The sequence below is a fragment of the Mus pahari genome, chromosome X (genome assembly GCF_900095145.1).
Source record: "Mus pahari chromosome X, PAHARI_EIJ_v1.1, whole genome shotgun sequence".
In the NCBI taxonomy this organism is placed as follows: Eukaryota; Metazoa; Chordata; class Mammalia; order Rodentia; family Muridae; genus Mus; species Mus pahari.
Genome location: NC_034613.1, coordinates 138,761,466 through 138,781,084, shown reverse-complemented (window position 1 = coordinate 138,781,084; position 19,619 = coordinate 138,761,466). Strand labels below are relative to the sequence as shown.

Sequence of the window (19,619 nt, the reverse complement as noted above, 5' to 3'; positions counted from 1 at the left end):
TTCCTCAGTTGAGAATTCTTTGTTTAGCTCTGTACCCCATTTTTAATGGGGTTATTTGAATTTCTGGAGTCCAGCTTCCTGAGCTCTTTGTATATAAGAGGAATTCTTTCTATCTGTTCAAGCATTACTTGCAATGTGTGGGTACACAGATGCCAATACACAGAAGAGAATACAAGTCTTATTCTTAACAAGTGCACAGCTTAAGCCAGGTTCATGCCTATAATCTCAGCACTTGGGAGACTGAGGCAGGAGGACTTCTGTGAATGCAAGCTATGTAGTGAGTTCAAAGTCAGCCAGATTTACAAAGTAAGACTGGTTTAAAGGACCAAAAACAATACACGAAACAAATAAAGGTATAAGGCTTATTTTAGGGGCAATATGTTATACAAAGACACTTATTCGAACTGTGCCAGAGCTGCCACAGGACTTGGGAGAGGAAACAGGAGGGATTGTTTTTCTAAGTGCATACCATAGGGAAGATAGCTTCCTCTGTAGCTACCTCCATTGTTTTCAGGATCTCTTGGAGAAGAACAAAAGTCCTAGCAGCCCTAAGACATGGCCTGTGGGAGTATCCTGGGAGAGGCAGTCCCATTGGGCTTCTTACCTTTTTGGAAGAGAAGCTGGCTAAAGAGGAAGGAAGAGGTGGTTGAAGCAGGTAGTGAGACCTGAGACCTCCATGGGACAAATGAACTTCAATTGGGTTCTGTTTTTACCAGGCTCAGACTCCACTTTATGTGTGCACCAGTGACAATCAAGGTTTATATTCCAAAAAACAATTACTTTGTAGGAAGTAAATCTGTGGGTGGAATCCTGTTGCTTTGGGAGCCTGCCTAAGTTATACGAGGTTTCACATAAATACCTCCATCTTATTGCACAATGAATCCCAAACACACATACCCTGTCTACCCTTTTTTCTGTGTCAAGGTCTTACTATGTAAGCTAGACTGGCCTCAAGCTCTCTATGACGCCAAAGGAGACCTTACACTTCTGATCCCATTGCTCTTACTTTTCTCATTCTGGAGTTACAGATGCAGGCCACCACGCCCAGTTTATATAGTGCTGAGAATTGAGCCCAGGACCTCATGCATGCTAGTTTACCAACTCAGTTACCTCCTCTGCCTGACTTTGAACTCTTGAGCTTCCTACCTCAGGCTCTCAAGTACTAGGATTACAGGTTTGCACTGCTAGAACCTGGCTAAATATACTTTGTAAAAAATTTCATTAAGGAAGTAAGGAATAATGTGAATGAAAAAATAACATTGATTTTATACATTAGAGATGGATAGTAAACATGATCACAAACCTTGTACTACAACATCAGGTTTGACTGAAGTAGAAAATCTTCTATTTAAGGGATCAATTTCACCAGTGGCAAGGAATCCCTAAGAAGAGAGGAGCATTAATACTATGAAACACCTCTTTAACAAAAACTTCACCTTGCTCCTACACTTGAAAGTGGTATATCTGGGGGCTCAAATACTCAAAAGCCTTTTATTCGTATTTGTTGAATCTTTCTCCATAACATATGCTACTCAGAATGCTACTGAGAAATGTATTACCTGTTTGGTACTTAACTCTGAGGGCTCCTTAAATGCACCCCCACATTGTATGAGTGAAAAGAAAGCTATTACTAGTGCTAGCTGAGTCCCTGCATGTACACTGTCACACTGGAGTCTCCCATGTATATCACCATTCTGCATGTAGGGACGCAGAGGTGAAAGCTTATAGAAAGAGGCAGAGAGACTCTGGTCCAGGGCTGACTGCTGTGAAACACAAAACACTCCCCATGTTGATAAGTGTGCTCTTTAAAAATGCATCTTCTTTCACTTTCTAGAAATGATCTAAGTTTCCCAAGGGAATGAAGGTGATCTGAGAGAGAGGAACCCACTGCTGGGCCCAAAGGAAGGTGTTTTTATATTGCAGAGGAGGTCTCAGACAAGTGGAGTTAGTTATTTCCCACCTCTCACTTACTGAAATTGGAGCTGAAATGCATTGGACAATTAAGCCCAGTTTTTTCACTTTGCAGGTGAAGCAATTGAGGCTCAGAGAGATTAAGAGACCTGCCAAAAGTTCCTGAGCTAGCTGGGTACAGGACTGACTTTCAAAAAGATATATAAAGATGTGACCATGAAACTTGGGAGATTAAACATACCCAGGAACAACTTCAGGAAGCAATGCTCCCAGGTCAAGTGGACACTGTGCTATCTCTCATTGGTCTTTATCACACCAGTAACCCAGTAATATTCTGATGCACTACTCTCTCCTCCAGCTTTAGAGGTGGCAAAGCACACAAGGCTGGCCAGCCTCTGGAGGGCAGTCCCTTTCTTCTCTAGGCTCCTTTCCCACACCAAAATTTCAGCTGAAGTTTCTCACTCAACACTGGGAGATTCATTTTAAAGCCTTTTCGACCGAAGCCTGGGAGCAAGAGGGGATGGGTCAGGAGGTGGATTGGTGTGTCTGAAGTACTACTTTCTGTCTCTTTCTATGGAGAGATCTGAAGAGCCACTCTGTCTCCTGTGTCTTGGGCTGGAAAAGTTTCCAGCCCATCTAATAAGCTCCTAATGCCTATCTCTTCCAGGATCAGTGGTGCTAATCTTGGCTGAGATGTTTTCCATGTCTGCTGAGCAACAATGCAAGCAGATTCTAACTACATACCAGAGATTCTGTCAAGAGGAAAGCAGGGAGTATCTCATGGAGCTCATCTGCAATGGCATACTGTAAATACAGATATTCAAGGCCTGAGAAAGCCTGGGGCCCAAAACAGCCCAGGTAACCTTGAAGATAATGAAGTTGCTCTTCCTGGTTTCCTGTACCTCTAATCAGATGGGCCTACCTTTAATCAGAAAGCCTACCTCTGCTAGCAGTGAGCTGAGGATGTACAAGGACTGTCCCCAGAGATGCGGCAGCTTTCCCAATGGAATTCGGTCTACTGTGTGTGGATTCTTATACTCTTCATCCACCTGGCAAAGAAAATAAAATGGTCAAGGTCAGAATGTCAGAGGATACAAAGGCCAGCAATATCTTACACTTGAGGAACATGTTGAAAAGTCATAAAACAGTCCTCAGCCTCCAGACCAATTCTGGATGATGGACTTAAAGGCAAAATGTTCCCCTTTCAGTGCCCCATGGCTATAAGCAACAGAAGGGGATTTGAAATCTTGGCCTGGTCTTAGGCCAGTGTTCCTTCCAACAGCACAACTGGGAGCAGAGGTGCTGGGAGCTGAGTGTGCCTGCTCTATACCCAGAGCTTGGGCAGCAGGAAGCTCCACAGCTCATGCTTCTGGATGGCTGTTCTCATAACAACTGGACAAACGAAACAAAAGGATGCCCCACGGCAGCCTGTACAGAGACAGTGCCTAGCTGGATGTCAAGCCTGTTTTCTTCCTCTGGCTTACCATCCCTTAGAGAAAATTACCAGAAGGTGGCACTGTGCAATGAGGCAGACCTAGAGTGCTGTCACCACACCCAGCCCATCTCCTTTAGAAAGTGTAATTTCCTGGGAGCTTTATCTTCTCAATCTAAGCTTTTGTGCCTTTCTTTTGGTCCCAACAATGAAAGCTTCGATGCCTGCTTGTTCTGAGGACAGTGTCAGCTACATATGGGCACTCTCCTAAATCCCATGCCCCCTTTAAGGTTTTAGTCACTGAAATGTTAAGGTAATATTTCTGTCCATTTTTTTCCTCCAGAAAAAACACCAGTCACTTGAAGAAAACAGAAACATTTATCCTTCTCTAGGGGAAAAAAATTATATCACAAGTTTATGTGTGTGTTCATGTATGTATGCACATGTGTCTAAGGGGAGTTCATTCTTAGTATTGTGGATTGATCTGTGATATCATTAAAATACTTATTAAAGATTTATATTTCTTGGTACTAAATATTTTAAGAACTTAAGGTTTGCACACATTGCAAGAAATACTGATGTGGAAGGAGACTCTCCAAATGCAATAGTGGTTATTACTGAGTGGTAGCATTAGGGATAATAAATGTTTTCTTCTTTCTACAGAACCCTATATATATTTTACAATGCATAGGATTACTTTTACAATTGACTGGCATCTTAAATACACATCAAACACACTGAAACGCAACTGTTGAGAAAGACTGCAACAATTTAGATTGAGAACTATCTAATGCAAAGAACAAAAGGTGCACTTGTTCTGCACTTTCCCACTAGAGTTTAATTCTGTTCTGGTCCTTCTCTGAAGTACTACTTACAGATGCACTTGCATCACATCTTCACTTTCATCTTTCCTGTGTATCCATCTCACAGCCTGGTTCTGCTTTTGCAATACCTCACAGATATAGAACCATCTTGTGTACTAGTTCCTAAGCTATGCCAGGCATGGCTAGCTGCTCACTACAGTTTTGTTGGACATCCTTTCTCTAGTCCCCAGATGTGCAGTGTAGGGTCCATAGATGGTGGCACCTTGCCCAAGCATACAGGCTACATGCCACTGTAGTCCCAGACTTTTTCTAATTTGCACAAAGGTGCCATATAGGTTTGTGGTGTCTTGCAGGATTCTTTCCCAGTGGTCTCTCTATATATGTTATTGATGTGACTGAAGAACCTTGCAAACTCTCACTTGCAAAGCTAACACAAAATGAGGTTAAGGTAAAATACTGTCCAATGCTGGTGCCTTGCATATAAGCTAAGTACACTGAAGAAAGAGGAAACTGAATGCCAAATAGATACCTAAAAGTCAGTGTGGTCTTTAGGAGAGAGTTGCAGAGTACCATTTTGTGATGTACAACCAGCATTACCTATCAGGAAGCAAAGCACAGCCCTGTTACCAAGCATTTCCTATGGTCAGTGCCTTTTCGGAGAGCAGGGATGGATGGCTAGTCTCTACCATCTCCTTTGTTAAGGTGTGTATGGGCCTGATTCCAACACAGATCAGGGACAGGTATGCTCCAACGGTCTTTAAATGCCGCCTCCCTAGGACACCCATGGTCAAATATGTTCCATATGTTCCTCAAAGCTGTAATTCCTTATGATAAATAGGAAAGCTATATCTTTTAGAAGCCACTTCTGATTTCTAAAGAGAAAAAGAGGTCATGTGTCCTAAAAGGTGAGTAGAGAATACCAAAAAAGCTAAGCCCTAACTCACTCAGTCTAGATGAGCCCCACAAGGGCTTGGTGCCACCTGGTTACCTTGTCTGGTGGGATGGCATAGAGTTCTGGCACCAAGTGGATCCCATCTTTGCCTCTGATTAATATTCCCTCCAGGGCTTCTCGGTATTCTTGGACCTGGAAAACAGCCCCGGCATCTTTAGTGTGACAGAGGTCTGGCAGTTAATTATGCAATGGCTGTACAGCTTAGGAAATAGTAACAGAACAGGCCTCTGGGCGACAAATGCCTGGCTGTAGAAGAACAGAGGGATTCTGGCTGTCAGTAATGTTAAGAGAAGGGAGACACCATTGCTTCCCCCGCCCCCCGAGCCAAGCCCCACTTGCCTTGTTTTCAGGGAGAGGGCAAAGGTAGCCCCCAAGAAAGTAGCTGTTTGGTCTTTAAACTTTCCACAGAACTGTCATTTATACCATGTACATCATTCCCAAGCCATTCTCCTTTCAATAGTTTATTCTTAACTTTTCTCATATTTGAAATATGCCTTACCAAACAAGTTTAAACATCTTGAAATGTTAGGCAACATACTGTTTCTGCCTAAGTAGGAGCCCTGCCCCCTTTCTTTTATCCTTTTTTTTTTTTTTTTTTTTTTTTTTTGGCTCAAGTCAGCAAAGTGCAACTGTGAGGACCCAAGTCTGGCCAGGCAGTTGTGGCGCTCCCCTTCAATCCCAGCACTTGGGAGGCAGAGGCTGGCAGATTTCTGAGTTTCAGGCCAGCCTTGTCTACAGAGCGAGTTCCAGGACAGCCAGGGCTACACAGAGAAACCCTGTCTCAAAAACAAACAACTATAACAAAAAACCCAAGTCTAGAACCCTGGAGTCCACATAAACGGCCTGGTGGCACATTTATGACCAATGGATCTCAAAAACTCATTGACCAGCCAGTTTACATAAATCAATGAGTTCTATAAGTGAAAGACCCTATCTCAGAAAATAAGGTAAAGAGAGGCAGAAAGCAAGATACCAAGTATCAACCTCTGGTTTTCATATGTGAGCATATTCCACACACATACACAATCATGTACATACTACACAAACATACAGATGACACATACACACAATGTTTATTTGTTAGGAAACGTTTTCTGGGGTTGATATTGTGGTTTAATGGTAGTGGTGCCCTATAATGCAAGGTCTTGAGTTTCATCTTCAGCAACACACACACACACACACACACACACACACACACACACACGCACACCCAGGTGGGAGAGCAAGAAAGATTGATTTGCTACAAAAATTGAATGTGAGACAAAAAGGAAATGCATGTACTATGCTCCATCTACACCATTATAAGGACGCAGCACTCATTATAATGACAGTTTTTGAAGTAAACATTCCCATTACACTGAAAAGGCAGTGATAAAAACCAACATCACAAAAGAGGAAAGAAGTAGGACAGAAAACGTCATCAGCCACCAGCTATTTAAGCATGGCTTTTTGGAGAGCTCAGTCAATTATACTTTCAGATCTCATTTTCTGATCATTTTAAATTTATAGACAGCAAAATATGACCACAATTATAACATTTTAAAATGTCAACAAAGAAGCAAGACTGCGCATAGAGGCTTTTAGGTCAGATCCAGCTCAAGTCATCCAAGTTCTATGTCCTAACTGTGAAGTGTCTTCAACAATAGAGGCTTGCCCTCAACTTCTGAGAGGAAAGCAAGGGCTCCATCAATAGTCTATGCTTCACTGGTTGCTGCTTGGACTCTGGCTAATCATTTGAAAGGAGGTTTCTCACCTCTGGTACTGAGGTTTTCATTAGTCTATAGTTCTTGTGGGGAGCACTGTCAGCTCAAGTAGCTTAATTAACACACACACACAACACACACACACAACACACACACACACACACACACACACACACACACACACACACACACATCACCAAGAGCTAGAGATGTAGATGAGTGGTAAAGTATTTGCCTTACATGCAAGCCCAAGATTTGAGTTTGATCCCTTATAGTGCTAAAAACATCTAAATAAGATGACAACTAGAAGAGTGGGGGGCGTATATAAAATGAGATACAGTAATGAAGTAACAAAAGATATTGAATCCTTTCATTTGAGCATGCTTTTTTGTTTTGACTGCTTAGTTACCCTTATCTTACTCAAAACTAGTATTAAAAGATTCAAAATTTTCCATTGTCTTTATAAATATATACATATCATATATAGGACTATACAAAGAGAAACCCTACCTCGAAAAACTAAAAAATAAACAAATAAACAAAACAAAAAACCATAGCTTTTAAATTAAACTTTAATTTCATTTCCTCTAGCTTAAAATACATAAAGCTTTGGGTTACTTTTTTCTTATATAGCTTATACAAAAAACATCAATGTCTAACAAGAACACTGGTGATGTCTTATGCCATAAGTATTAATGCTTCTTGACTTAGTATCTAAAATGTCATATAGCATGATTAGCTGGTATTAAAAATGAAAACAATATTTGAATTTTACTAATAAAAAGGAAGACAATTCTATAGTGACTTCTTCCAAGGCCTCATTTATTTTTTGTTTTGCTTTGTTTTTTTTGTTTTTCCAAGACAGGGTTTCTCTGTATAGTCCTGGCTGTCCTGGAACTCACTTTGTAGACCAGGCTGGCCTTGAACTCAGAAATCCGCCTGCCTCTGCCTCCCAAGTGCTGGGATTAAAGGCATGCGCCACCACCGCCCAGCCAAAGCCTCATTTCTAACCACTGAAATATAAGTAAGACAGTTCACCGAGTAAAAATAACTGTAAATACAGGGAGGGGAAAATATATAATCATTCTCATGAAAAATATATAAATTCCAGTAATTTTAGACATGTTTGTTTCATCCATAATATTCACTCCATTAAAAAACTGTATTCTTGATTACTTAATTTTAGATATTGTAATTTATGTCTCATACAGAGAGGATAAAAAGCAACTCAAATCCAGATTGTGATGTGAATAGTTTTCATATGATCCAGGAGTTTCTTGGTGGTCTTTACCAGTTATTATTCCTCTCTCCCTTTGCTTCATCTGTACTAGATTCTCAAAAAGGGCTTTCCTAGCTATAAGAACCTTTTAATACTGGATATACACTATGTGGCCCCTGAATGTACAAAATATGATGCTTGGCCAACAGGGGAACAAAAGCTCTTGAAAAATGTGAAGGAAAAGCTCTTGAAAGGAATCTGTGTCTGCAGAGACTGATTAGCTGACTAAAATATCAGTACTATGGAGAGATTGGAATGCTGCAGGTCCAAAGTCTAGTGACCTTATCTCGGACTGGGTCTAGCCCTACACAAGAGCCATTCTTTGCCTACTTCTCTGTTAGAACTAATATCCTGTGACAAATAACAAAATCCTTTTATTATTAACTTGACCACTAGCTTCCAAAATCTCAGACATCAGTCTGGGGCCTATAGAAGAGCTCTCCTCATCTTTCTGCACCAGCCTCTGTGGTGTACCTATGCCATCAATGTATTTTAAGCTTGCCTTCATTTAGGACGTTGTTTCTTATATATATAAAAACTTAATGAAACTGTTTCCATGTTGGAACATGGAGCTTGGGGTAACCTAAATCTGTGTTCTTAGATCATGGACACTTAAAATAGTTACATAATAAGCTCTTAATTTCCTTAAAAAATACAATGTATAGTAATTTTAATCTCCTTAGCTTCCCCCTATTTCCTTGATCTTTGCTAACTCTGGTTTTCAGTTAAATTCAGAGTCAGTCATTCAGAGAGCTTCCAATACTAAGAATAAAAACCAAGAAGGCCCAAGGTAAACTCTAACATAAGAACAAAGAATGAAAGGACCTTAACCTTTTAAGCTTACTGTCTATATTCCTGAGCACTGGGCTTTCAAAAGCCAAAATGAATGAGACAGGCTTCTCCTCCAGATCTGGGATGTGATCAGAATGGGTTCTGAGAAGCCAGACTGAACTCCTAGTAACAGTGGCACTATTGAGTGGCAGTGGAGACTAGCAGACAGAGCCTATCTGGAGAAAGTAAGTCATTGGGGTTATACCCTTGAGAAAGTATACTGGAACCCTAGGTTTTTGCCTTGCACACATCCTGAGTTTTTTGGCTGACATGGAATAAATAGTTTTCTTCTGCTATAGAATACCTACTACAACATAATACCATACTAATGGACCAAAAGAAATGAAGCCAAAACCAACCAGGAGCTGAAACCCCTGAAACAGTGAGCCAAAAGTTCTTCCTTGTGGGGAATTGCAGGCTGGTATCCAGTAGAACTGAGGTCTGAACCCCGATGGTCATCCTACATGGCATGGCAGGCGTTCCCTCATGCTCCTGGAACTCTGGCACCTGCGTAAGTTACCGTCCCCCACAGCCTCCACAAGAGAAGCATGGTCAGTAGTCATGTAAGCAATGGCCCAAGCTTCTGACCTTCAGGCTAAACTCTTCCCCAGTTACTTAGCAACAGTGAAGACCATAAAAAGGGCTGTTCAGCCCCCACCTCTTCTCTTACTTCCCCCGCTCTCTTGTCTCCCTCTTACCCTTCTCTTACCCCCTCTCTCCTTTCTCTGTCTTCTTCTTTCCTCTCGTCTCCCTCTTTCTCTTTCTCTCTAGCCCTCTCTCTCCGCCGCGTGGGTCAGAGGCTATGCTCACCCAGGGCCACGTGGAAAGCGCTGGCAGCTCTGCCTGTGTCCACCTGCCCAGAGCACAGGAACTCTGGCCAGACGTTAGGCCCCCTTTCCTCCCCACATTTCCCCAGGGCTCCTGGGCCCCCTCTTTATTTAGTTCCCACACTTCCTCCTTTTAACTTTGTTATCTCAGATACTTTGTCACAGCAATAGAAAGGTGACTCCAGGGTAGCACATAATCTAACTTTGTCTTTTAATGAAATCCTGATGGCTCAGGTGTAGAAAATGGGAATAACAAGGAGTAAGCCAGAGCTTGGGAAGACAGTTAAGTGGTTAATATACTCAACAAGATGTTATCTGAGAGTATCACTAACAGCAGCAAAGTATCCAACTGATCTGAAAGGAATGAAAAGGATGCCCATCTCAGATGCACAGGAGCTATGCCTCCTAGCACTCACATTCTTGTCCAGTTCCCCTGACCCCCACTCTTGAATATGTGACAGCCATTTAACTGACCATGTGAAAGAGAGACAGACTTAAGAAAGCTTAGCAGCCTGTGCATTTACATTTTGGGGGGAAAGACTACAGCATGAAGTCTAATAATCCAGAGATTCTACTGCTGCGAGAAGCCCAAGTGAGGCACATAGAGAAGAATCAAGCTACCACCACAGTTCAGCTGAACATGTGGCCTCAGTTGGCGGCTAGATTTCACTCACCAGCCATGTGAGGGGGGTGGCTATCTTATTGATAGCAGGCCCTCTAGCCCTATGAACTATCCCAGGTGACAAGAGGAGAAGCAGAGACAATCTGTCCTTAGTGGCTCTGTCCAAATAACAGATTATGAACAAATCAATAAAACAGCTGTTGCTTTAATTCACTAGGCATTGGAAAGGTTTGAAAATAGCAACAGGCAACTGAAACAATGAAATGAATTCTTGACACTCTGCTAATAGTGATCAGCCTACCAGTGGGATGAAAAGGCTTATGACTAAAATGCCCAGCATTTTCTCACCTGAACAGCATCACCATTGAAGATTCCATCTATGATTAAATAAGTCCAGAACACAGGCCATTCACATTCAATGTTTTCAAAGAGCTTAAGTTCGGCAGGGTCATAATGCAATCGGTGTGGGTCCTAGAACCAACCAAATACATCAAAGCTTTTAGAGAAGAATGCTAGATTTCATACACAATGCCATTGTGCTTCACTAGGTTTCCCTTGCCTGTCTCAGTCAATACAGCTTACAGGGTGGTATGATTAGGAGTCTACTATCATGGGGAAATGCTAATTTGAGAAAAAAATTAGAAACTAAATCAGAAATAGTAATTTGACTATCACAAAGCTTAGCAGATGATCCAGCTGTTTCATTTATATAATTATATTAGTCACTGGACAATAAAATCCAAGGAGAAAGCTACAGATTAAAAAATATCATGTAGGCTACACTTATTCATCCTTGATTTACAAGCTGGTTTTACATTACTGCTTGACCTGATGATCATTCTTTTCTACATAATTTCAGGCTTTCTGACTCTAAAATTAATACTTTCCTTTCCAACATTCAACATATAATTATAATCAGTAGAGGGAGAATGACACTGTGGCAAGTAGTTATAGAGCAGGTAAGGAACATAAGAAACAATATTTAAATACAACCTCTCTTGGGGTTTTATAACCGTCTCGAAGGAAGCGACAGCATCCATAACGCCCCTGGTAAGGTGAAGAAAAACAGAACGGATGAAATCAAAAGAATTTTCTTTGCCTTTTTAACTCAAGTCAGTCCTTCAACCTCTTTTTGATGAGCCTTTCAAGGAGGAAATATGAACCAGTATTCCTTGCTTAAATATGAAGAGTTCTTTTCTAATACCAAGCAAAATAAATTCAGACTTGATAACACTCAGAAGAGAATAAAGAAGCATTCCATCAGAGTTGGGGGAGGGGCTGCAAGTATGATTATCAAGAATTCAATGAATGCCCATTTTTTCCATTTGGTTTACAGTATCAGACATAGATGTGAAGATATTCTCATTAGGCGAAGAAGCCACTGAAAGAAGAAGCCATTTGGAATGGCTAGCTCCAGTGTGTATACCTGGGAAGTTAAAAGGATACTGTGCAGACTCACTGCACATGAGATGTGCATATTGAAAAAGGTCTATTTCAGAGGCCTGGCAAGGCTTGGAGGAGGGGGAAGAGGTTATGAGGTGGAGGTGTGGAAGAAGGGCTTCCTGCACTCATGTGGTGGCTGGTTCACTGGCTGCATATGTCAGCACTCCTCTCCAACTTGCTTGTTGCCAAGAAAGGAGGCTGGGTGCAATGGTGCCTTACCTGATGTCCTAATCCTTGGATGGCAGTTTTGGATGCCTATTTCTCAGTTTCTTCTGGGGGTGGTGCTGTCTTGGCAAGCTTGGCTGTTACTTGTCCTGGGGGCCTGTCCAAGTTCTGTGTGGTTCTGGGAATCATCCCAGGGGACTCGATGCAGATGCAATGTCCTTTAAGCACATTACAACTGTAGCTACCTAAATCTTTCCCTTCTCTCCATAGAGCCTGACTCTCCCAGTTGCTTTCTTCAATTGCTTAGTTTCCAAGGGACAAAGGCCTTTCTTATAGAATATATGTGGGACAATCAGCATGTAAGCTTTGATTTATGAAAATTAAATTCTTAGATAATTTTATAGATTTCTACTTGCTAAGAATGTAATATTATTTCAGCTTAGTGAATTGTTACTACATTTCACTGAATGTAATAATAGATTTTCACCATTCAAATTTTTATTAGCATACAAAAATGTTTCATTATGATATTTCATAATAAAATATTTCAAAACATTTTATATTTTTATGACATTGTCATAGTACTTTGCTCTTTGTACTTTGTTTACCTATTATTCCATTCTACCTCCCTTCTTCCACACATTGGCTTCTTTTCTTCAAAGTCAACCTTTCTCCTTTTATGTGATGTGTGTGTATTCCATGTTATTAAAAACATGCAATACTCATGTTTCTTCTCCTTGTTAACTCATCCCTCTCTCCCTTTGCTGGTTTCTGACAGGTTTTTCCTAACCTAATGATCCATGTTCCTACAAATGACAAACTTATTCTTATAGATTAATAATACTCCAATGTTTGTATATGCATCATATTTTCTTTACCCATTAAATCAGAACAGGGATTTCTGTATTATTCTGTTGTGTGTGTGTCTACTATGTGTATGTATTCAAGTGTATGCATGTGCATCTGTGTGTGTGTGTGTAGACTAGAGGTTGATGTCAGCTGTTTTCCTCAATCCTTGTCCACCTTATTTTTCTGACATAGGGTCTCTAACTGACCTGGAGCTGACCAATTCTGCTGGTCAGGCTGGCCATCAAGCATTAGGGATCCACCCATCTCTCCCTCCCCTCTGCTGGAATTATGGATGTGCCCTGCTGGGTCTGGATTTTTAAATGGGTGCTGAGAATCTACCTCAGGTTCTCCTGCTTGTACAGCAAGCACTTGGATATGCCATTTTGTTCCGGCAGGGTCTATAGAGCTTTCAGGAGAATCTCAAAGAGTCTTCCTATAACCTCTAAAGGGTTAATTATCCAAGTACAGCCCTGTTTTAGAGATGCAACAAAGATAAGGACTAGAGTTCAAAGGAAGCTGCTTGGTTGCAAGTTCTGCTATTTTAGAAGAAAATCAAGTTACTCAATCACTCAGACTTTGTTTTTGCCTGTAGACTCTCTTTAGACACACTCTGTGAGTCATTCTAGAATGAGCTGCTCCATGTTATTACACGAATGTGGCATTTAATGCTGAACAGAGGGCACTAACACGCCCAATGCTTACCTGAAGCTTGGAAATAATTTCATTTTTAGTCACATTCACAAGGTTCACATCTTCTACTGCAAAGGCCGGGAAAGAAATAATAGAAAGAAGTCCAGCATCAATTTCTTTAGATGTTGATGCTCTTGGCAACATGGAGAAAAGAATTGACTGAATAAAAAACAAAGAGGTGGTTTTAGCTAGAGAGGCATGACCACTTATGATACAGTATCTAAGGAGCATCACTTTTGCTTCAAGAAAACATTCAAATGAGTTTGTCTATTTGGTCTTAACAACATGACATCTACTGGCCACCCCTGCTTACCCGGCCACCCCTGCTTACCCAGCCACCCAGCCAATTTTCCCTTTTCCTTAGGAGAGGAGGGGAATTGAAGAGAGCATGATATAGTCTCACTAAGAACTGCTCATCTCCCTTCTTTCCATGTCTACTGATGGGGAGGAACTCAGGGCTGTTTGTGTCAGCAGTCAAGGTGTTTTGGCAATGAAGACAGAAAACAGATACCCATACAGGACCAGAACAGAGGAATGGGTCCAGATGAATTAGGTAAGTTAGTGCTTTAAGGAGGAGTAAAATTCAGAAGATCTCATGAGTGGTCAGGCAGAATGCTGAGAATTACTTTAGTCCCAGAATCTTCTTAAGGTTATCAGAGGTACTATGATAATGGCTTCAACAATAGCTAGATCAAGAACTAAAAATTTAGAAGGAGGTTAGAGTAAGGAAATATTGGTGAGAGTAAAGGTGCTACTGTTGAGATCCAGTGTGTATACGCACATAGGCTAGACACCTGCAAACACAAGCTCAGTAAATACTCTATATGAAGACAGAGATATATTATGCCAAATTAATATACAAGGAATCTGAGATACAGGATTCATGCCCAAGGTCATGCAGTCAGTAAGTGATCAAGCTAGGATTCTAACCCAACTTATTCTTTCCCACTAGACTATATTATCTATTAAGACACATATCAGTATTCCTTTATTCATGCAAGAAAACACTAGATACCTCATTAAGGACTATGCTTAGTGGGAGAAATGGAATGAGGTGGAAGGTAGAGTTAAGCTGAGTGGAACCCTTCAGCTTCAGAATGGAGTCAACTGATTCTTGCCTCAGTTTTTTTTTTGTTTTGTTTTGTTTTTTGTTTTTGTTTTTTTTTTTTCGAGACAGGGTTTCTCTGTATAGCCCTGGGTGTCCTGGAACTCACTTTGTAGACCAGGCTGGCCTTGAACTCAGAAATCCACCTGTGTCTGCCTCCCGAGTGCTGGGATTAAAGGCGTGCACCACCACCACCCGGCTTTTTTTTTTTTTTAAAGAATTACTTATTTTATTTAAATGAATACACTGTTGCTGTCTTCAGACACACCAGAAGAGGGCATCGGATCCCATTACAGATGGTTGTGAGCCACCATGTGGTTGCTGGGAATTGAACTCAGGACCTCTGGAAGAGCAGCCAGTGCTCTTAACCCCTGAGCCATCTTTAACGAATCATGAATCACTTAATAATGAGTGGTACCGCCTGAGAAATAAAATATGAGGTGAATTCATTGTTGTATAAATATCATAGAATACACATATAAACACTTATAGCCTACTACACACATAGGCTGTATGGTACATTTTGGTTAATGAGAGACAACATACACTTGGATACCATAGTATATACCATTCCTCATTGAACCAAATGCAACTATAAAGTACATGGCTATAATCACTCCTTTTCAGGGTTTCTCAGCCTAGAAACACAAATTCCTACTTGAAGCTATTTACAAGTGTTTTGGGTTTAGTTTGGAGACAGGATCTCATGTAGCTTAAGCTTGCCTTGAATTTAGTAATTCTCTATGTAGCTGAAGATCAGCTTGAACTTCTGGTCCTCCTGCCTCTCCCTCTTAGGAATATGGGCATGCACCATCATACATGGTTTGTTCTTTATAAGCTATGTACCTGACTCACTTTACTCCCAGTGTATAGTATGTCCACACTAAGTTTGATCATATGCTACCAGTTAAGGACTTTGCTCAATGGCATCCCCTACACTGTCCCAATTATTCTTCTCTGTAATCTGCATTTCAAAGAAGCTCTATGAATTTGCTATCTCTCTCATTCTCATATCATCTCTCCTTCCACTCACTCTGTATACCATGCCTCCTCACCTCAAGTGAAATACCATTAGTGAGCTACTCCATTTGGGAGCAGTGTTCCCAATGAATGAGAGAGCTCCCAGGAAAAGAATCTGTGAGAAATCCACTTATGTACTAAAAACAACAACAACAACAACAACAACAACAACAACAGACAGACAGATTTTGCAAAACCAAGATGCTTTCTTTGGCTCTTAGCTCTACACACAGAGAATCCTTATGGCTTATGTCTGCATAGTACTTTCTGGCTACAAAGTAGTTAGACGAGTTGCCCAGGTTCATTTACTCTGATCCTTACAGTTACTCTGTAAGGCAGGAGAGAAGGTGCCTATGTAAATGTCCACTTTATGAATGAGGAAGCTGAATCACTAAGTCAAACCAGTAACCGGAAGTGGAGCCCAACCCCTTCCTGGCAGGATTCTTTTTCCTTACTTTCTGAAGCTCTGACTGGTTACCTGGCAGTGCTCGACTTCATCAGGCAGGACGTGGATCACTGATTTGCGTCCTCCATGGGCTCCAAAAAGATCTAGTTCATCAATGGCCTCAAGTGCTGCCTACAAAAACAGGTAAGAATTATTTTCTTTTTAATAAACATCTAACATACATGCTTCTCCTAATGGCAATAAAGAATGTCTTTAAAATCTAGTTAGAGTCCTATTGGCATGGCCTCTCTTCATTTTCAGTAGCTCAGAACTCTGTGACACTACTCAATCTATGAATAAGGAAGACATTCCTCATATGAAAGTAATATTCTTCCAACAGAAGAAATATTAACAGGTCTATAACAATATGCGTAGGACACTAAATTTAATTCAGAGTTGGTTTTGGTTTTACCTATTTTATCAGCTAACTTACTGCATGGACAATTGAGAACGTTACTTTGGTTTTTGTAAAAAGTATATTTTCTGCCAGTTTGCTATGACAGAACATATTCATTGTTCCTTTTAAAAGTGTGACTATGGAGCCTTCATGCTGTCTGAGCAGTTCATGCCTGTGTTGAGAAGGAAGATGGCGGAAGTACACTAAATGTCTATAGCAAGAGGTTCGCACCAGTGGCTTACAGGCTCGATGTGCCCATGAGTACACAGTGTTTGGCTTTAAGAATCTTTTCCTGTCCCTCTCCTTCCTTTTTCCTTCTGTTTCCACTCTTGTCTCCAGCACTGTCCTGGCTTGTCTCATCTTTTCCCTTCTCTTTTTCCTCTTTGGAACAGGGATTTATTGTACTGTTCAGGTTGGCCCCCGACTCCTGGGTTAAAGTCACCATCCTGCCTCAGTACTCTGGAAGCTGTGATTAGAGTCACATATTACAATGCTGGCTATAAGATCATTTTTCTAAATGATTTTGAGTTGAAATACTTTGAGGGAAAGTTCCCAGGGTTCTCAGTATCTCCCTTTGCCCTGCTAGCTTTCTATCTGGCTAGCTTCACTGACTACTGTTACTTATCTTACCCTGTAGAATTAAAGATATGCATCTTGCCTACAAAATGCTCATATTCTTTAACATTCAAGTATGACCCAGAAAGGATACTGTCCATCACTAGCACAGCTTGATAGCAAGAGCTTGGACTCATGGGTGATACATCAAATACGAAGGGAAGAACACACTTATTTTTCTGTCACATGCAGATTTGGAAACCTATTTCTTGACCTGTAATTTCACTTGGCTGGGATACAGGCGCCAATTCGATTTTATATACTTGCTGGTGACTTCTATAAAAAAGAAGTACTAATCCTATTAAATCCAAATTCCTAAAGAAGAGAAACAGGCAAAGCAATAAACACACAGAGAAGGAGAGCAAACAGGACTATCACCTTGGCCATTCCCACCGAGCTTGCATTCAGTTCTGGAATGCCCTGATTGGTCTTATCTCCACGTTCCCACATTCCATAATCCTGGGAGAGAAAAGGGCAGCTATCAGATGTGAGGAAGAATTTGAGAAATACTATGGGAAGACAGTTTCTTTATGTTAGCACATATACAATGAAACATGAATGTGGCTTCTGAAAGACTCTCAACTTTGTAGCTTTATATACTCACATTCTGTTCTTGCTCAATTTCAGCTTAGATAGCCTCTGTACAGAATTTTAGAATATTCAAGTGGAATAAAACAAACAAAACACTCTGAAGGCTTATTTATAAATGGCATTAATTTGTAACAAACAGTTTTTAGTGAACAAAATATTTTATTTATCTTAAAATCGCAAGGGCTACCCCTCTAGTTGGCCAATGCCTTTGGACTTATTTAAAATAATTTCAAAAACTATTTTTAGCATTATTGCTTATATAAAATGTATTTAAACCACTCTGGAAATCAGTCTGGTGGTTCCTCAGAAAATTGGACATAGTACTACCGGAGGACCCAACAATACCTCTTCTGGGCATATACCCAGAAGATCTTCCAACTGGTAATAAGGACACATGCTCTACTATGTTCATAGCAGCCTTATTTATAATAGCCAGAAGCTGGAAAGAACCCAGATGTCCCTCAATAGAGGAATGGATACAGAAAATGTGGTACATTTACACAATGGAGTACTACTCAGCTATTAAAAACAATGAATTTATGAAATTCTTGGGCAAATGGATGTATCTGGAGGATATCATCCTTAGTGAGGTAACCCAATCACAAAAGAAGTCACTAGATATGCACTCACTGATAAGCGGATATTAGCCCAGAAACTTAGAATACCCAAGATACATTTTGCAAAACACAAGAAAACCAAGAAGGAAGACCATCGTGTGGATACTTCATTCCTCCTTAGAATAAGGAACAAAATACTCATGAAAGGATATAGGTACAGAGACAAAATTTAGAGCTAAGATGAAAGGATGGACTATCCAGAGACTACCACATCTGGGAATCCATCCCATCATCAGCCACCAAATCTAGATACTAATGCACATGCTAGGAAGATTCTGCTGAAGGGACCCTGATATAGTGGCCTCTTGTGAGGCTATGCCAGTGCCTGGCAAACACNGAAGTGGATGCTCACAGCCAGCTATTGGATGGAACACAGGGNCCCCAATGGAGGAGCTANAGAAAGTACCCAAGGANCTGAAGGGGGCTGCAACCCTGTAGGTGGAACAACAATATGAACTAACCAGTATCCCCTGAGCTTGTGTCTCTAGCTGCATATGTAGCAGAAGATGGCCTAATTGGCCATCACTGGGAATAGAGGCCCCTTGGTCTTGCACACTTTATATGACCCAGCACAAGGGAAGGCCTGGGCCAAGTAGTGGGAGTGTGTGGGTAGGGGAGCAGGGGTGGGGGGGTGTATAGGTAACTTTCAGGATAGCATTTGTAATGTAAATGAAGAAAATAATAATAATAAAAAAATAAAAAATAAAATAAATGTACTTGAGGTAAAAAAAAAATGTTTTTAGCAAGTAACTGAGGCCAAGGTCAAAAGTGACACACTGAACACACATAGAATTAAAGATCCATTCATATGAATTGATTCAGAATACTGTCACACAGAAAACTCAATATATGTATACCTAAATTTTGGTGATTCATCTTTTTATTAAAAACCCCAAGTGTCACATATTGTTTCAAAAATGCTACATACACAACTGAAAGAGCAATATGCAACAAGAACCAATATGGCTGCCTAAGCATGACCTGAACAAATAAGGCACAAATAGACATGCTTACATAGAAGGGGAAAAGCTCACCAAGCCTCAACCACAAAGAACTACAGTTAACTAAGGAACAGTGACAGTGGAAGAAACAGTCTTCCCCAGTGAAGAACACACCAATTGGTTATCCAATACGAAATGGTCAGTCTTGAAAATATACATACAAATAACATTATACAGACTGGGCTGGTTATATTTATATATTAAGTTTGTGTGTGTGTGTGTGTGTGTGTGTGTGTTTGTGTGTGTGTGAGTGTGGGTGTTTGTGTGTACGAACAATTAAAAAAAAAGGCCATGAATTTT

At 40.7% G+C, this 19,619-nt stretch overlaps 1 protein-coding gene across 3 annotated transcripts in view; it reads right to left on the bottom strand.

Annotated features, from left to right (window-relative positions):
• The window catches only part of Phka2 (phosphorylase kinase regulatory subunit alpha 2), a 76,623-nt gene that overhangs the window by 32,695 nt on the left and 24,309 nt on the right, over nucleotides 1-19,619 (bottom strand). For all 3 annotated transcript variants that reach the window (XM_021187651.2, XM_029534207.1, XM_029534208.1), the window contains 8 exons: nucleotides 17,489-17,569; nucleotides 16,132-16,230; nucleotides 13,541-13,687; nucleotides 11,375-11,428; nucleotides 10,730-10,852; nucleotides 5,156-5,251; nucleotides 2,853-2,960; nucleotides 1,304-1,382 (listed from right to left, as the gene is read on the bottom strand). In XM_021187651.2, coding sequence (XP_021043310.1) covers nucleotides 1,304-1,382; nucleotides 2,853-2,960; nucleotides 5,156-5,251; nucleotides 10,730-10,852; nucleotides 11,375-11,428; nucleotides 13,541-13,687; nucleotides 16,132-16,230; nucleotides 17,489-17,569 — 787 coding nt within the window. The remainder of the gene's footprint in view (nucleotides 1-1,303; nucleotides 1,383-2,852; nucleotides 2,961-5,155; nucleotides 5,252-10,729; nucleotides 10,853-11,374; nucleotides 11,429-13,540; nucleotides 13,688-16,131; nucleotides 16,231-17,488; nucleotides 17,570-19,619) is intronic.